Raw genomic sequence first — 12,526 nt, forward strand, 5'->3', positions numbered from 1 at the left:
TTCAAAAAAAAAAAGAAAAAAGAAAAAGCTGAGCTGCAGCCCCTACATTTATTTGCCACTGTCCAAATAACATATCGTCAGCCATCAGTCATTGCTCCAGCTTGTCCCTATAAATTTAGCAGATATTAGCAGGTTTGGGCATTCTGATGGCAAATGACCGCCTGCAGTGTTCAGTCAGATGACGCCCCCTGCCCTGCCCCTTCTCTTTGCTAGTTCCTGTAGCCATTATTATCATTACATAATCCTCAGATCCCCTTCACTTTTGGTCCAGAATCTTACAATGCACAAACTTGTCACAACTGTAAATAAGAGATTTTTTTTTTTTTTTTTTAATTTTAATTCAGAGCAAAGTCAAAACAGTGAATAAACAAACATAAATACAGTGGGATAAAATCCTGGTCATTCTTTTGTGCACTCATAAATGAACTATATTCTCATACATAAACTCACAATCAGCAACAATGTGCATACAAGCTATTCTTAGTCACTCATGGTAGACGTAGACATACACACAGTTCTCTATGGAAGATCACACATATTAAATGACTTAATTATACAAAACAGTGAGGAAGCAAACAAGCACATGTATAACAGATGCTGTTTTCTTATTGATGGTATAAAAACAAAGGCTACATACCATACAGTACAAATTATTCAGGAAATATTGCTGATGGGTCAACATGCATGGTGTTTTAACATCATGAAAGAAAATCACAGCCCTTCAAGTAGCCCCAACTTACTTTTTTAAAAAACTTTTTTTATTAATAGGGCTTGATTATTTTTTTTTTCATCTATTGCATAATCCAGAAACCAAAACATTCAGAGTTAAAAACAAGAAGGTGACTGAAAGCAATTAAGATACAATTAAATTTGGAAAAAAAAAAAAAAAAAGTGTCCAGAGATGAGTTTTTGAGTGGCATGCATGATTTAATGATGAGAAAGTAGACAGGTGGGTTGGCCTACGGGACACCAACTAATCAGAAAGAGACTGGAAACACAAACATGGTTGAGTTTAAGTTGTAGGCTTCTGGTAAGATCCACTGTGAATGTTCTTAGATCTTCTGGATCTTCTCTCCAACAATGACGGGATTCTCTTTCCTGATCTTCTCTGCAGCGTCAGCTTTGTAGTCGAAGGAACAATTGTGAGTGTCAGAGTAACGGTGCATGCTGCAGAACACATTGCCACATCTGCAATCAAAGCCTGCAACATAAAAAACAAGTGTTCAAATACTCTTCAGTTAGGTTCAGAGCCATGGCACCTGCATGTCTTCATCTCATAGTGTGGTTGGACAAAGGACCCGTTCATGTAAATTTACCCATAATATTATAAATGTAAGTGTTACAGAAATTTGAGAAACTCTCGATCTGGCTGTCACCAGAATCAAACCATTTGACACTCAGTTTACTTCCTGATATAACTGCATCAAATATAGACAGATTTTAATGACTTATCTGACTAACTGACAGTGTACATGACTGATGAGGTGCCCCATAGTTCACCAAAATGTTCAACTATGGATTATTGATGGCTGTCAAAGCTTTGATGCTAAGTATTTGTTTGCCAGTGATTAAAGTAGTGGTTTGCACTGGGCAACACAATTACACTCACTCTCCTATAATCTTTGTCTTCATCTGGAATAATATTTAACAAAATATTTAATAAAAAAAAAAATTATGTGGGTGTGGCCCAATCAGTGTGAGTTAAGTAAATCCTTTGCAAAATTATGCGACTTTTGATGCGCCCCCTTTTGACTGACTAGCCTGAACAGCTGATCAGGTCTTCTGTGGTCCAAACCTGCTTTAAGTGTTGTGATGATGTGTGAATCCAGTCAGAGGCTATGAGCCTTATTGTGATAGGCCACACCCACTACCACTCCCCCGTGTGACCAAGGGCTGTGAAGGGTGAAGGCCTTCTTCCTTGGTCCATGACCAGCACTCCCACCCAATTGGATGGAAATCCAAGCATCCGGATGTTATACGACTGTGACAGACGCACAGCGATTCATAGTCCCTGAACTTCAATTTCATCAGGTGGGTGATGAGGACAGACTTTTCCTGAATGAACTGTTGCACTGGATCCATATATGCTTTATGTGAAAGGCTGGGTTTTGTATTTGTGTGAACTATATTGTACCTGTGAGGCCAATCTTCTTGCGGCAGGTGAAGCAGCGATTTTTCTTGGTTTTGGGTTTCTCCGTGATCTCAGTGGATGTCTGGGCCGAGTCTTCAGACACTGCTGCTGAGGGTAGACCACCACATTGACAATTTACTACTCACATCAGGAACAGACAAAGGGAATCACTGTTTGAAGGCAACCACTAGAGGACAGTGACACAATGACTTTCCTTTCTGACATCAAAACATTAGCAGAACTCTTGAGTCTTTATTGGTCAGGGTGCCAGTAACTCACCTCCATTTGCACCTATATTTTCAACTGTGTTATCCCGCTTCCTCTTGCCATTATTGGAGCACTTTTCCAGAGAGATGCCCTTCCTCAGCTCTGTCCTCTGGATGGCAGAAACTGTCCCTGAGCTACCTGATGCTGAACTCTGACCTTCCTGCCCACTGCCTACTGCTGCTGCTCTGAATGAACCTAGGATCCATGAGAACAGAGTCCAAGCTCATTCAGTCAAAAGATGTCACTGAAATTCACTCAGTTTTTTTGCCCTCTTCCTTGAAGGTATACAAACCACAGGCATGGGAAAACCCACTCTATACCTTGATTTTTTTTCCAAATCAAGTTGTGCGTCAGAAACAGACCATTCCATATCCATGTCCACCATAGGACTGGAGAAACACTGCACTATACCCTGACCAAACAAACCTGACAAAGTATATTTTAGCCTCGCATGTACAGCATTATGGCCTTGCATTTTAGGATTTGCATGCTTGGTCCGAGTATCACTTCATTCTGAAATGTTATCTTGGCACTATAAGGGCAGCTCAGACTGCTAGGTTGCAGAGAACAGGTTTTGTGAAGCAGGGTGATTGGTGGATTTGAACATGAATTTTTCCATTTCTGAAGTGTTCCACATTGATTTTAGCAGTACTTTTAGCTCTGCATTGCATCTTTAGGCCATTCAGGCTAAGACAGCCCCTGCCATTAGACTGTGGTAATAAGGGAATGTTAAGTATCTGTAGTAATTACCATACAAATAGCATATTGTGGTCATCACTGCTGCTGACTGGGCAGCAGAGCCATCACCACAAATTACCCATTTTAATTTGTCTTAGAATTAATGTCTTTTTGGTTTAATCTGATTTCTCTCAAGGGATTATGCAACATGTTGCCTCCTTTGACTACCATTCAATCAGCAGCAGCTTAATGTGAAAAAACAGGAAGTGACACAAAGTATGACAATGTGTGATTGGGACAGTAATGGCAACAGAGAGAGTTTCCTTTCAACACCAACAACAACAAATGTGACGGTTAGATTGATATATGGAACCAATACTGTCCTTTTACTAAAAATGGAGGTTCCTCTCTGACCACAGCTAGTGAATATGCTTTTGTTGTTTTTAACTCAAATGTGTGACAAGAGAATTCATTCCAGTGTGGTGTGGGAGGATTTTACTCAGCAGCTTTAGAGGTGTCAGATGGAAAAGCCTCACATGAAACCTGCTTCACCCTGCCTTAAGGGGCTGAATACTTCTGTTTTGGAACTGAAAATGGGTGAATACAAGGATGCAGCTTAATTTTTTCCCAATTGGTTAAAAGAGCAGAGGAAGAAGTGCAGCAGTGAACAGAAAGAAACAGGGAAGAGATATGAGAGAAACAAACCGTACTTTGTAAATCGTCAGCCTTTAGGCTGGCCTTCACTCCAGAGGCGCTCTCTTCTGTTGGAGAGGTTGCTGAGGCTGTTGTCACACCACTGAAAAACACAGCAAAAAATGAAGCTATTATGTGTGAATAAAATGCTTTCGGCAAGGGTACAAAATAATAGGGAAACTTGTTTTTTTTTCATGAACAGACGAGCTATGAATCTGTTGTTGGTTTTACAAATCAAATTCACAAACTTGCTGATAGATAGTCTCCAAAATCACAGCACCACCCTGCAGACCAGCTACAGCTGAAAGATTAACAAACTACTGAACACCAGGTTCAACCAGGCTAAAACAGGGAAACATTATTTATTAATTTCCCCAGAACTGAAATCTTCCACCAAGTTCCATAATAATTCCATAATAATTTTAAGAATCATAGCAAAGTGACTTTATTTTAAGTACACTCACACCTGCAGCCTTTGGCATGACAAGTTTACTTTCTTGCACATGGATACTAAAAGAGCTGGTTTACTTGTTTACTGCACAGGTTAGTAAGTGTTAGTGTGCGGCAGAGTTTAGTAGTCCATCATCCTGCCAGGTTGGAGATTTTACTGGAGAGGACAGTCAAAACAAAACCAATTCCACTCCCTATCACTAGCAGAGCATGATGGATTTGTCTGTCTCTGCTCTAATTTCCCTGGTGTTCAGTTAGAAAGACAGAGACAAACAGCTAAATATGAATATCAGCCCATACTGCGGTTTATCCTCACTTCATTTTGTTATTCTAGGCTTTCCATGCATGAGTAAGTTTTGGCGATCAAATGTCAACATTCATCTCCCTGTGCCAATATATCCTTGTGTTTTGGGACTGTCTCCTACAGTTAGTTTGGATTGCGTTCTCACCTCTAACAAACTGCACCGTGGTTCACTTGAAAAAAGACTGAAACTCGCATTTTCAGGTATCTCGGTCATGTTATTTGGTACCACTTGTGATCAGAGGCATTGTTCTCAGCTGGTCCAAACATACTGAAAACACTCTTGAATGTTAGATCTCTCTAACAGAGAAACTGGTTGATTCTCAATTATCTTGAGCCCTGTGATCCCACAGAAAAGCAAACAAAAAAAAAGCAAACTGTTCATCAAACTTAAATGTCTAAGACTGATACTCAGTAATAGCCTATATTGCAAGCTTACTTCTCTGAAAGTCAACTATTGTGTAAGAGTCCCTTTTTCTAACATTACTGCTTGTGCAGCCTCTGTATCAAGTCTGAATCCATCATTTTTAGTAACAGCCACCTTTAAGTTCACTAACAGCTTTAAAGAGAACAGGAAGACCTGGCTATGCCAGCAGGGACTCTTTATGAGTCTAAAGATCGTCTTATTGTCATCTTGGCTGTTAGCCCTGCTTGCCTCTGAAATACAATTGAGTTAACAACACACGTTGTGTCACTGGCTCATAGAAAGGCCTCAGGCCATATGACATCACACCACAATGATAAAATACACAGTACTCTCTAGGAAAAAGGGGGAAAAAGAGGAGAAAAAGGACGTGGTTTCCTCAGATACTTCTGTGAATCTGATGTACATTTCTCATGGCAGAGTAAGGTTAAGTGGCAATATAATCACTGCAAGGTGTCCCCGTATTTAGAGGTCAATGCAGGCATTCAACCAGCATCTAAAATTAACTCCATGCAGATATGATGTGTCTGGCAGATAAATCTGTATAAGGCACACATCACACAAGCTGGTCACAAATTAAGAAAATACATACTAACTTAAAGTTAAGGTTACATAAAGTGTTTGGTCTTCCCTTGCTCTCAGGAGCTCTGAAATGGTGTCCACTTGTTGTAGGCAGAAGAGAAACACCAGCCTAATGTTACTTGAGGATGTTAGTTATTCTTTAAGGATTTATGCCAGATGTAAAGCTTTCCAAATGCAAATTCTCAAGAGAAGAATTAAATTAAAAATCATAGAAAAAAATACGAAATATATAAATATGTGCCTTAGATGGTAAGGCTGTAGTACCTGCTGTGTCCAGACGTGTCTGTATGCGTTATGGCTGTTGATACGGGTACAGTAGCAGTGTCAGAACACTGTGCTAGGAAGGACTCTCCGATACTGCTGTCGGTGGAGGATGAACCTGCAAATGTTAGTTAGTTAGTTAGATACTTTATTCATCCCGAAGGAAATTCACAACAAAGCACATTTCAACCATGTTTTCACTCAAGTCACTTCCATGGAGCGTGTTTTCAGACATCTGCCAATTTATTTCGGGACACATCTTGGTATGTAAGCTAATTCCAGTCAGAGGTAAGTCCTGATAATGAGAACAGTGCGCATTGTCATTTTTTTTTTTTAACCATGCTTTGATTCCTGCATCTGGTGTTTTCTATCAGGTGGAAAGCCATTAATTTCCATACTCAACGTGCATTTTCTGCACTTGATCAAGTCACATTTGGTACACCTTGTAAATACGCTAAATGTTCTTTATTGCTTCACATTCATATTTTTTCCTCATCTCACACATCTTGCATATAATCGATATGAGTATACTGTAATTTTCCATCGAATATGATTCTGCATTTTTAATCTTTTTTTCAGCACTCTTAAGTATTTTCCATTTCTGTTTTGCACTCTGCATAGATATGTCATACCTTTCTTTCTTTTTCTTTTTTTACTTAACATGCTCTATTGCTTGTCCACTGTATTATGTTTAATCATTCCTAATTTTGATTTCTTTCAGTGTATTTCTCCCTGATGTATCATTTTTAATATTTGCTGCTGCAACAACTCCATTTTCTCTCTTTTTTTAAAATTTCATCTTATACAGTTAATGTCAAGAGTCAGTTCAGCTGGTTAAGGAGACTACTGCTGGCATTCATTAGTAATAGTAGCTACCAAACAGTAGTTGGTCTAATTAACTGTTGATAAAGGTGTCTTAAAAGCATTGCTCACAGTGGCTGAAGTATGGCCTCTTCTGACATCATTAGTTTGTCCGTGGCTCTGCCGCTACAGATTGCTACTGCGATTGGAGAAAGAGCAGTTCCACCAGGTGACATGCAATATGCATCTAACATTCCTTATTTACATGCCACATGCCCTTTAAAGCTGTTCCAGGCATATTTTTAGGTAAAAATCCATCCATCTTAACCTAAGTCACAAAATGGTAAAGCAACAGACAAAGTTCCCAGTAACAGGTCGGTTCTTGAAGTAAGATATGATGAAACTTGAGTGGTGCCCATGGGTAAATTTGGGTTGTTGCAGCAGCAGCAAAGAATGATGGGTTAAAGAAGAGAAAAACAGAACCCAAGACAGAAGTGACCCAAGGTGAGCAACTAAAGATAACAAAACTGATAACTATCACACAATGTAGAACCGAAATCTAAGGATGCAAAGTATGACAATATAATAATGTTGAAGTGTGGCCATAAATAACAGGAGTAGAACATGAAACACATAAAAAAAATGAATGAATAAATTTCTTATAAAAATATATTTTTTTAAAATACAAGTTATGTACAGTACGCAATAAGTGAAAAAACACACCTTTATGCATATAACATATAAGCAATAGTAAGGATTATAAAAATCAAACATAAATTTTATAACAAAACCTAACGAAAAAAGAGAATTTACAGCTTACTAAACAGTTACTGCACTTTTGACAAGGTGTAACATGTGCATCATGTTCACGTTAACAAAAGGTCATTGATGCACTGTACTGAAAGTGTCTCAGTGTGAAGACGAAGATGCTTTGTGAAATACTAGAAAGACAAGTCAGTGTAGTGAATAATGCCACTGTAGGTATTCTGCACTGCTCTTGAACTCCCACCTGGTGGACTGATCCTTCCATTGCTGTTTTGTCTCTGAAGGAAATCTTTGTAGCACACCGAACACATGCCATTATTCCTGGGGCTTCCATAGAAACCACAGCCGGTTGTACAGAGCAGAGGAGCCTGGCTCTGGTTGGTCTCTTGGGCCATGTCCCTCCTGTGGAAGACAAGTGTCAAGGTGGACAGGTCAATATCTGCATCGCAAGACTAGTAGCTGTACTACCCCACTGAAGGCAGAAGCAACTATTGATGAAGTTCAAGTACAAGCTGGAGAAAAGTAAATTTGTTTACTTAATAAAAAAGACTGCTCTCAATTCAGCTGGATTTTAACACATTCTGGAAACTTAGCCTATTTATTAGGTCACAGAATTTAAATTTTATTCAAGCTATGTGAGATTAGAATTTCAGACCTACAGTAGGCTAAATGTAATGAACATGGTGCAGCAATAACTTTCTTGCATCTTTGGGTAATAGGCCTAACGCTCATATCATCCACAAGCCAACAGAATAGGCTATGGAAGTTAGGTATTGCTCCTTTAAACCACAAAAATTTGACTCAGTTCTATGGATTGTTCTTACTTTTTTTTTTTTAAAGGTTACACTAAAGGTTTTGAACAGTCAGTGCTAATATGCTGAGTTAAAATGTTTCACTAATGTGCTTAGGATCTTGTAGTAAATTTTTGAATGCTAAAACTTCTTGACATCACCCTTGTCAAACAACGTTTATTTAAATACCCGTTACCTATTACCTACTAGTTAACTCCTGACGGCGCCTGATCGAAAAACATGTGTTTTCTGTTCCTGTTTTATAAATACTAGAGATAAATAAATAAAAAAAAAAAACAGGTTGGAAGCCTTTTGGTGTGTGGAAGAAGACTTTGGTTCCTATGTAAATTTTCCTGACAGTATTGAAGACTGCCAGTATTACAACAGACGTCATGTGTCTTGTTTGGTCATTCATACCCCTGGTGTAGAGTCTGTTCTCACTTCTGCTTAGAAAACACAAAATACCGGCTCATGAATCCTGGCCTTGTCTGGTTCCTTCTTAACATGTCTAACAAAATGATGTCAGTCTGTAAAGGGGCTGAGTGCCACAGAACTTGACCCTGGAAAATTCATATAACAACTTAATCTAGAACTGGTCTTCAGTCTGTTAACATGTAGTAAGGTTCCTTTAATGTTTGAGGGCTGATACTGATAGTTAAGGCTGGGTTGCGCCAACAAGGATTAAATTTTAAACCAGGTTAAATCATGGTATGCCTTTAAATTCGGTCGTGCCAAACCTTAGAAGTGGTTAAAAAAAAAAAAAAACAGATTAAATTTAAAGGGTTCATTGAATCTTACTTTAGTTTTTACTCTAAACCTAGATTAAACTTAATCCTGGGGCACAAAACTTTAAACTCAAGTTCTAGATTCTCCTTTACTCCTTATCTATTATCAGAGGCTGCCAGTGTCTGCCACAGGGTCTCTGTTTTCTAACCAACCCGTAACATTATTTTGATTGAAGATGCCATTTGCTGTTATTTTGTGCCAATGTTCAATATGAATTCTATTTTTAATGAGATCAATAATCAGCCCACATATTGGCCTAACCTTATGTAGTGGTTACCATGTAGATGCCACAACCAAAGCAGCCAAAGACAGAATGTGCAGCTAATGTGTCACACTGCTGATCCTCCTACGATCATAATGCTGGTGTGTGGTGATGTAACACTACATTTGCTCTGCAGGACATCTGGTGCTGCTTTCACTGCCATTTTCTCCATGAGAATCTACTGGAGATCTGGTTCACCCAGCTATCACATGGGCTTCTCTTGGTTTCTCTACTGGGAGCAGGCATGGAGACAGTTTTGGAGCACAAAATCTTGGGTTCGCTTAAAGTCCTGCTCATACCAGTTCAACTGTCTTTAAGTTACACTGTCCTACTAGAGTTGAGGAAGAGGGGCTATATTCTGGACTGCATCTTCCACATTAGCAGAGGGAGCCTAATCCAGTGTTAATCTGGAATAGGCCTATCTCTAATCTGTGGGAGGGCCTATCCGATATCACACAGAGTGACAAGAAACCCAGCTACAGCTCAAAAGTTGCAAACAATAAGTAGAAGGTCTGGGCAGTGAAATCTGTTGTTTTGGTCTGCTCTCTAGCCAAAGTTTGACACTGTTGTTTTTTGACTAGCTCAGAACTGCCACTGAAATACACCCCCTCCCTGCCTCTCCTTCACATCCCACAGAGGAGCACCCACAAGCCAAGTATTAGACTACCAAGTAATTAATTACCACAATGGATTCCTGGCCTGTGGGCCGTGTGTGAGGTGCACTCACACCCTGACTACTCCTCCTATAATGACACATTAAACCTTGGCAAATCGAGGGCAGGGTGCTAGGGATGCCTCTTCATCCTCCAGCTGGACTGAACTGGTTTACACTCAATCTCAAGGCTGCTGGGTAACTGCTTCACAGCAAGCATTTGGTCTGCTTCCCTTGAACTGAAGTGTTTAAGTTTGCTATCAGTGGTATAACACTATTGGATAATGAAGTACCACAGGTTTTATTTTGACTGTTTCAGTCCACAGCAAAGAAAACACTGTCGGTCCAGTCTAGCAAATGAGATCAGAGTTTGCATGGTAGCAGGCCCCAACAAGTTCTTGAACTATGCCCCTCACCTGACTAACCTCTGGGCTGTTGGTGACCTACTGATCCCTTTCAGCTCGCCTGACCTACTTGTAATCAAAACAGGGTGAGGTCTTACCACGACACCAAGAACTCAAGGACTTTTCTAGTATAAACTCAACCAAAATTAGATGTTAAGGTACTGGCAAACACATTTTTTATAATATGTTATAGATATATATATAGAGAGAAATTATACAGTACTGACAGTGTATTGGGTTACTTTGTTGTTTTGCTAAAACAAGCCAAAAGATGCAGAGTTGCTATGGTTAAGTTAAACTAGGCACATAAATTCCAAACAGATGTTAGACTATACACCATTTGTGAGACCTCGCATAGTAAAAGTCAGGGGAACAAGGTAAGGTGGATACTTTACCAACAAGCTTCATATTCTGAATAACCTTACAAAGAGTAGTCACTGTATATCAGCAAGCTAAACTTTAACCAGTACACCCGACTGAGGATACACTGGACTAGCATCAATAAAGTACATTTGGAGCTGACTGAAGTGGATTTCGTGGTTTTCTTTAGTGAAATTCCCAGGCCAACTACATAGTGATCCTTTCATTTCCTGCCTCAACAGCCCTCTTTTGTTCCGACAAAAACATCAATATATCATACACGCTCGACACATAAGCGACAGACAGCCCTGCATTTCTTTAGGAAAAACGCCTAAAAAGGTTTCCAGTTTGTTGCAATGAAACTTTGAATTCGACCAACCTCAATAATTGTCCCAAATCCCCTCTCTGCTCCTCTTTTTCTTCGTTTCAACACAGATAACGTCCGACATCATATGCATAGATCCACAACGCAATAATACTCAGCTCGTGGCTATTGGCTAGCCGCTGCACTAGCCACGCCCATATCTGCGTGCTCATTGGCTCGACGGCACGTCAGTCATTTGTATTGTCTTTAGTAAACAGCTGGTTGTAGGAAGGGGGAAAGTCCTAGCTCACTGACAGCGGAAAACAGGTCTTGACAAATATTGCAAAATACGCATTTGACATCGAAATGCTGTGAGCATCACCTAGGTACACATACTCTGCTACGTGAGGGAGAGAAAATGAACACAGTGAGCTACGACTCTGAATAGAGGGCGAAACAAGTGGGAAACTAACTTAGCGTTAGTTCACTCAGTTTCCCAGACATCAGCAGTTTCACTCGGTGTATGGAGAGAGCATCGAGCAGAAGTTCATTCAAAAATTTAACAATTTACATAACTTGTCATGATCTTTTTTCAGACGAATAGTGGATTGTTTGTTCATTGGTGAAGGCGGCATATATAAAGTCCGATTATGCTACTGATAAATTTAGATAAACTGGTTGCAGTCGCCCTCGATGGCGTAAAGAAAAAACAAAAACAGGAAGATGATGAAAATGAAGGGTCAATTAACAGTTGAAATATAATAAAAATACAAACTGGCTGGTGAGTTAAAAGTACGCCGCTTTGTCAAGTGGCTTATGGCAATTTGATTAAGGTGTTGATATTCTATAAAATATGTACTGTACTATTAAAAAAAATGAAAATTAGTTAAATTGCCGGATTTTTTTAGTTGAGTTTGGCATATTGCTCTCTTGGTCTTGTAGCAAACATACGTGGAGCTTTCTTGCTAGCATAGTTGAGTAGAATATGCGACCTTACCCCTTTCTTTCGGACATCCCTGGCCGTGGTTTAAAAGTTGGGTATCTAACGTTAGACAGCTAAATTAAAGAAAAACATTGCACATTTGCTTCTCAACACAGTATGCCTATGGAACCTCTTCAGAACAGTTCTAAACACCATAGAAACCATACCAAAGCATTCACAGTGTCACAGCAACAGTTATTCTTTAGCATGTTGAGGATATTGAATACCAGTGCATTTAGGAGGTAGGCTCCAGTAGGTTGCAAAGTGGCTCCTCAGCCATGTAATAATTTCACTATAATTCACTAAAAATTGTAAAAACTCTACTCTGCTTTTCTTTAACATTATGTTTTAATCTCATCAGTCTGTCTGTTCAAATACCTTAACAATTCTGTAAGCCTAAATTTATTGTCATATCAGGTCCCTAACAGGCAAAATCACTTACCCATGGGGTAGACTTCCTATATTGGACTATTCCAAATGGAAACTTTTTAGAGCTGTGTATTTTGGGTTCTAATTAAAGAAATTTGAAGAAGTTTGAGATTCTGTTGAAACCACTGTAGAAGCTGAAACAGTCATATAACTTGTCATTCATTTTGTCAGTACTGTAACAAAGACTAAAAAAGACAAAATGT

At 39.3% G+C, this 12,526-nt stretch overlaps 1 protein-coding gene across 2 annotated transcripts; it reads right to left on the bottom strand.

The window, feature by feature from the left end:
• Positions 1 to 332: 332 nt before the first annotated feature.
• zfand6 (zinc finger, AN1-type domain 6) lies at positions 333 to 11,079 on the bottom strand. Of its 2 annotated transcripts, none has more exons than XM_030048195.1 (6): positions 10,988 to 11,079; positions 7,598 to 7,755; positions 5,791 to 5,905; positions 3,787 to 3,872; positions 2,135 to 2,236; positions 333 to 1,201 (listed from the first exon to the last, which is right to left on the bottom strand). In XM_030048195.1, exons 2-6 carry the CDS (start codon positions 7,746 to 7,748, stop codon positions 1,053 to 1,055), a joined length of 603 nt encoding a protein of 200 aa, XP_029904055.1. In that variant the 5' UTR covers positions 7,749 to 7,755; positions 10,988 to 11,079; the 3' UTR covers positions 333 to 1,052. The 2 variants fall into 2 exon arrangements, with proteins under 2 accessions (XP_029904055.1, XP_029904054.1); XM_030048194.1 differs by having other exon boundaries at positions 2,135 to 2,239.
• Between the last annotated feature and the right edge of the window lie 1,447 nt (positions 11,080 to 12,526).

The sequence above is a fragment of the Myripristis murdjan genome, chromosome 3, assembly GCF_902150065.1.
Source record: "Myripristis murdjan chromosome 3, fMyrMur1.1, whole genome shotgun sequence".
NCBI lineage: Eukaryota > Metazoa > Chordata > Actinopteri > Holocentriformes > Holocentridae > Myripristis > Myripristis murdjan.